General features: G+C 37.2%; 1 protein-coding gene across 1 annotated transcript; it reads right to left on the bottom strand.

Moving 5' to 3' along the window:
• Positions 1 to 1,492: 1,492 nt before the first annotated feature.
• On the bottom strand, positions 1,493 to 6,175 carry LOC112782962 (ubiquitin carboxyl-terminal hydrolase 18). The gene is made up of 11 exons (XM_025825660.3): positions 5,463 to 6,175; positions 4,989 to 5,193; positions 4,803 to 4,891; positions 4,611 to 4,696; positions 4,371 to 4,533; positions 4,116 to 4,239; positions 3,739 to 3,896; positions 3,263 to 3,347; positions 2,860 to 3,072; positions 2,694 to 2,755; positions 1,493 to 2,436 (listed from the first exon to the last, which is right to left on the bottom strand). The coding sequence occupies exons 1-11, from the start codon at positions 5,759 to 5,761 to the stop codon at positions 1,689 to 1,691; spliced, it is 2,232 nt and encodes a 743-aa protein (XP_025681445.1). The 5' UTR covers positions 5,762 to 6,175; the 3' UTR covers positions 1,493 to 1,688.
• Between the last annotated feature and the right edge of the window lie 217 nt (positions 6,176 to 6,392).

The raw sequence follows: 6,392 nt of genomic DNA, 5'->3' as shown, positions 1-6,392 counted from the left end.
GCCAAAAGAAAACCCTCTATTTCCGGCTAACTTTGGCTCCTCGTTAAGGGAATCTTTGTCTTCTTTTGGCTACAAAGTCAATGCTCATTGCTCAAAGCCCCCATTCACAAGCTAACTCATTTCTTTCATTATTATATTTTTGAACCAAGATTAGTGCAATGCCATTGAAAACAGAAAAGCAAAAGCCGCTAATTGAGATCCTTTTTTGTTTGTTTTGCAGCTCCTCTACTCGTGCGTGCTTCATTCTCTCATATTCGGCCTTGCTTTTTACGCCTCTTTGCTTCTGGTGCACCCAGTAAATGTGGGTGTTTAGGTACATACTTAAATAGTATTTTGAAAAATTAGATTTTCACCCCATAAAATGTCAAGATTTTCCTTCTGCTTCCTCGATCATACCCCTGCCACCACCATCAATATTTGTCTTTGCTCCTTTCTCCGTGCGTATAAGATGGTACCCTTTCTTACTGGCCACTTACATCCCAAAGGTCCAACAAACTGATAAGAGGGGAAAAAAGTTCAGGGGGAAGAAGGAAAAACATAATATTTAGAGGGGTCAAAATTTAATTTTACAAAATGCAAATTTAAGAATTAGCATCCAAACATACGTACACCTGGAGATATCCAATTGGTTCTAATTCAACCGAAGTGGGTTGACAATCCAACCTTGATATCCAATCCGACCTTGCATGAAAAGATTTTAAATTCGCAAATAAGATAGTATAGAGTTTTGGAGAAATTTTATATCTACAAATAACATTAGGGTGAAGTTTAAGTCTTGTTCTATCTTACTCATTGATATTTCTAACACAAAGAGTGGAGCGGGGACCAGGTGAAAATCCTTTTTTTCACCAAAGAATAGAAATTTGAAAGCCTTTAATGAAGTGTCCTTGTGAATGAGAGCAAAATTACCAAGATAAATTCTTGTTTTCAATATTAACTAAAAAAAAAAAATTACTAAGATAAATTCAGTTCTGGGGCCTCTCCCTCTAATCTCACGTCTGAGCACATGGATTCACGTTAGATTCTTAAAGGTACGTCAGTATGCCACTGTTGAAATCTAAACATAGATTTATGTTATATTTTAAATTTTTGTACAGGAAAACCAAAAACAAAAATCTTTATACTGAAATAGTAGTGCAATGGGCACATTCTTTTGGATTCTACCCACACTAGAAAGCCCAAAAATTGCAAATCGTTTTGGATGGTTCTCAAAACAATTCTCTTCCAAAATCATGAGGTTAGCATGTAGAAATCACTCTGAACCAACCAGTGCACTTCTAAAATAAGACCTCATATTATATCTGTCCTCGTAAGGACCAAATAATTTATCATTTGTACTCCATTGTCAAAGTATTTAATTGATCATTTATTATACCTTATGACCTTCAAGTATTAAGAATAACGAACAAGTTACCTTGGAAAATATATACTAAGGTATTCCGCAGCTCTTTCAGGTATTTTATGTATCATCTACATAGTACACACTACACAGTTGAGGGAAAGCAAGAGTTACGTGTTATATTCTATCACTATAATTAAATTAGAGAATTCATTATGAAAGTGTTACAATAAGATCCAAGGTTCCTGCAAATAATGAAACCTCGGACAAAAATTTCCCAACCCAGCACCTCCTTTCTCCGATGATGGGATAATCAAATGATATGAACAGACAACAAAAATAGCAGCACCTACGTTGTTAACTTGTCCCCAGATACCTCCACTTTCTTGACTCCATTTGCGTGGCCAGTTTCAGAACCGTGAAATGGCAATCTCCGCTTCAATTGATGCATTTCTGATGCGGATGTTTCAGTGGAGAAAGAACCAACGCCAGAAAACACAGAGCCATCATCTTCAACTGGAATAGCATATTTGTTTGCACTAGCATACCCGTTGCCATGATTTGCATGGCCTTGTGCTGTCAGTGGCTTGCATTTGACAAGTTCTACATGCTCTTGATCTTCCCCCGAGTTTTGATAATCCATTGAAACAGAAGAATCATTCAGGGAAGAAAATCCATTTGCCAAGCGTGGAGAAACACTGACCTTAGCCATATCAGTATCGTCTTGCTCTTCCGTGCAGCATAAAATATCTTCCACAACAGATGAGCAGAGATTTGATCTCCTCATATCTATATCCTCCAAATCTTTGCCAGATTTAGAAGGTACATGAGACGATTCGGTTGCCCAACTTGGAGTCCCATTTGCAACATCAATCAAGCGGATGTCCTTAGACTGTTCACAGGCAGAAACCTTCAGTTCTGAATTACTACTATGTTCAGCTGGAAAAGCATCACATGTGCCATTGCAAGTTACAGTCTCCATATTTGAGAGACATTCGGCCTGTTCAGTTGGGCTGGGCTCCACTTCCACTTCAACTGTCTGCATGTGTGTGTCCGAAGATTCTGTAGTTTGAAGGCCTGATGGCCGAGCAGTTACCCTGTCCAAGAGTAAATCATCCAATAGTTTCCACTTCAATAAGAAAGTAATCAACATAAATTAATTTCCAAAGATATATGCATTATGCTTCTGCTCTAACTTTGATTAGTACATTTACTTTTCATCTCAAAACTCTCCTAGGTGAAAGGTCATGGTCAATGGCATATCATCTTTCAGGCACTACAATACTGCATCAGATATGGGGACATCTAAAGAGAGAACATTAACCACTTTAACATTTTTTTTTAAAAAGTATACCTGCTGTATAACAACATGTATGCACCTTGAGAAAGTACCTCCACCAATTCCACTTGCATTACCTGAGAAAGAAAAATGCAATCCAAACAATGATATTAAAACTCCAATCACATTATACAGATTCAATAAACAAAAGGGATGATGTTCAAAGTTTCTTATTATCTACCTTCCAATCATCAATTCTATACCAGTCTCCATGGAAATCCTTAATGTAGCAAATGTAATGACCAAAAAAGGAAGCATTCAGCATGTCGATGTGGACTACAACAGCATACAGCTTATAAATATCAGATCCATCTTCAACTTCACTCATGAAAGGGCTAAGATTTAGAGTCTCAGGGAACGTTACTCTCTTGTTAAGTTTGCCAAACCTCCCACTCTGCAACACAGCACAGATGAAAAGCCAATGAGAAAAAATGACAGAGAAGTCCACCAGAAAATCCATTACAAGATGTAATAATTTAATTGGAACATAGTCATAATCCACTGGTACAATTTACACTGCATGGAGGGCAATAGCCATGAATCATACAAGCAAAAGTTAAATAATCCAGATCAAGTGCTCAGACCTGAAATCTTTTCAAGGCAATAGTAAGAATATTTGGAGCTCGTTTCACAGTGAGACGTTTCCAAGCCTTGACATAATCTTTGCACCTGCAAACAGCAGAAAAAACTTTATTAAGACAGGATCTACCTAATAATAGCAAAAGCACATTACCAATAGCAAGTACTTAAATTCTTATATTTCATGACCATAAGCAATATTCTAAAACTTCTCTATTAATAATCTCTTTCCAAAGTCCAGTCATCAAAATACACTGCAACATCTTTAAAAAGAATATGATAAAATAACAACAGCAAAGACACATTTAAATAGGAAATAAAACTTGACTATGAATTCTAGAATTAACAATCAGAACCAAAAGCAGCTCTTAAATTTGTTGAAGAGTTTTTAATTTAAAATTTTATGTCCAACTACCAAGTGACACCTAAAACATTATTAATTAATTTCGTAGTATTCACACATTTTCTCAGGTAGCCTTACCCATCACATTTATACATATTTTCACCATGAAGCCACTCCTTGGCAGTGAACTGATCTAGACATTCCTCCAAGGAAGCAGCATCTCCATTAATTTCAACAGTCAAGTCCATCATGTTTTCGTATTGATTTGACTGCTTCTCACATTTTGTGCAAAACACCTATTTTCATCAGAGGCAGGGGGAGGGGAGTTAGCAGCAAAATAACATAAAATTTGAAATTGATACAACTACTGTGTTGCTATGACAACTAAAATGTAACAACAATAACAACTAAGCCTTATTCTATTAAGTTGGGTCAACTACATAGACTAATGATGCATGGCAGCCTATTGACCACTGGAATTTAACAATGGGAAGTCTTATAATTAGATATCTAACCTCAGATTGAAGGTGGCCACCAAAAATGTGTTGAATAAGTGTTGTCTCTTGAAGGTTAGGAGGGACAGCTTTTTCTCCACCATATTCATCAAGGCATACAGACTGCATAGTGTCGATTGCAAACCTACAAAGCATTCAAAATATTGACGAAAAAACAGGAAAATTTAGTGTTGCATCAAACTAATTATAAGATAAACATTAAATGCACAATTCTCTACAGAAAGTCAAGTAAAATTGCAGCAAAAATGAAGAAACCTCATGAATTCATGAGCATCCTCTTGTCTTCCATAACCCAGTGTGCCACCAATATTAGGCAAACGAGAGAGAATGTTCATTGGAGAAAATGCCTGTGAACTTTGCCTTGCTTTCTCAACATGGATTTCAAATTCACACAGAAAGCACCAATCATTACGACTGCCTGAAACACCACATACTAACAAAAGTAAGTACAAAGAATAGTGCAGCAAGAACCAAACCAGCAATATATATCATTACATTCTCTGCGGTGGCCGTTTTTCAACAGGTAGGCGATAAGCGGCCTTGTGAATGAGAGACATTGGAGAACCACATTTGCAAAGCAGCTGCACAGATTCACAGTGTATGTAAGTCTCCCCCAGAATCCACTTATTGCAGTATATCAATTCCAGTATATAATAAAGCCAAAGCAAGATTCTAATAACGTCATACCTATTTCCACAATTCAAGAGCCCACAAGGAGGAAATCCAGGCTTATCCCAGTTAAAGAATTTAACAAATTCATCATAAGGAAAAAGAGGCTGCAAAACCCAGAATAAACAAGAAAAGCATTCTTAAGATTCAAACGGGTAAAAGAATACGTAAGGAAATTTCATCAAAACCTCCATCAATAGTTACATTTTTAGGCTGCTTGATCGGCTTGGAAATTTCACGTCCACAAGCAGGTATTAGGGCAATTGAAGATGTGCTTTTATTAACAGCAGCAGAAGCTTTAAACCCTGGACTAGCTGGCCCAGATTGAGCCAAATTCATGGTACTATGAACTTCCTTGCATTTCAACTTATGATCGGATTTCCAGTGCATCTGTTGACACGCTTGGGAGCTGAAAAATCAAAACAGGAAAAAACAAAAGGTCGGTGCTTTTGCCCCCTTCTTAACTGATAGAAAATAAACATATTGAGCAGCATTATCATACAAAGAAATAATCAATAAAAATGCATCAACTTCATGAATAATTAGATGCTAATGTTAGGATCAAAACAACTGATAATGAAAACCTTCCTAAGACAGCTTTGAAAATTAAAAATTAAGCAAGAAAAGTGAATAGCCCAGAATCATATTGGAGTGAAGAATGATGCGTAATGTTAATACCAGTATCTGACGGATTTGCAGCGGGAACACCTGCTGGAGGCGTGTTTGGAGCAGACGGCGCAAAGAGGTTGGTCCATTGCAATGGCGGCGGCGGCGGAGGGAGAAGAAGGCATGGGATGAGTCCGATCAGAATCGAAATTGGCGTGAACCTCAAAGTATCGTGAAGCGGTGTTCTTGACGAGAGCGTGCAATCCAACGGCGACGACAACCGCTGAGAGAACCCACTGCAGAAGCCATTTGAGATCCCATGAGATTCCTCCTCCTCCTCCTCCTCCTCCGCCTGCAGAAGAGACAAGCATCTCCCTCTCCCTCTCCTCCTACCCTAGGGTTTTTCCCATACCCAAATATACAACAATATCATCACATCGTTAATCAAATTAACACAACAATTCTAGGGTTTCTCTTTGTTCGTATTCTGTCTCTCTCAATTATGAGTAATATCTGAAGTGAATCCGAATTGGCAGTGAGTGCTGCGCTGCGAAGCAATGTTAGTTGTTGATCCAAGACAGAGGAAGAGAGTTATAAGTTAGTTTGAGGTGACCCACCCAACCCAGAACAGTGTTTATAAGGTTAGTTCATTAGAGGGTTAACCTTCTTCACTCCCTTAACTTCATCAGCTTATGTGCCTTTCTGCGACTGTGTCGTGTGCTTAGTTGCTTACTACTGCTTGCTAGACCCTCTCATTAATTTTCGCAGAAATTCTTCCATATTGCAGGTAAAAGAAAATTTTTGCTTTATTTTGTTGGAGAGGAATACTAAAAAATTATTAGAATTTTTTTATTATTAATTAATCAGTAACTTTTTTTTGGTCAAGCAATTAGTAATATTTAAAAATATAGTTTAAAAATATGTAGTTGGAGTGCTAAATAAAAGATATTAGATTAATGATTAAAAATAATAAATTTTATTAATTTTCAAATTTTTCCTTGT

This window comes from Arachis hypogaea, chromosome 20 (genome assembly GCF_003086295.3).
Source record: "Arachis hypogaea cultivar Tifrunner chromosome 20, arahy.Tifrunner.gnm2.J5K5, whole genome shotgun sequence".
Taxonomy (NCBI): domain Eukaryota; kingdom Viridiplantae; phylum Streptophyta; class Magnoliopsida; order Fabales; family Fabaceae; genus Arachis; species Arachis hypogaea.
Note: the sequence above shows the minus strand (reverse complement) of the source record. Positions and strands in the feature narration are given on the sequence as shown.

What these genes read in the sequence shown, in the direction of transcription:
- LOC112782962 (XM_025825660.3), bottom strand. Translation starts at nt 5,761, where the DNA reads ATGCTTGTCTCTTCTGCAGGCGGAGGAGGAGGAGGAGGAGGAGGAATC. An exon ending in CGATCAAGCAGCCTAAAAAT is followed by an intron (nt 4,892 to 4,988) that starts GTAACTATTGAT and finishes TGGGTTTTGCAG; the next exon opens with CCTCTTTTTCCTTATGATGA. An exon ending in GTGGCCACCTTCAATCTGAG is followed by an intron (nt 3,897 to 4,115) that starts GTTAGATATCTA and finishes TGATGAAAATAG; the next exon opens with GTGTTTTGCACAAAATGTGA.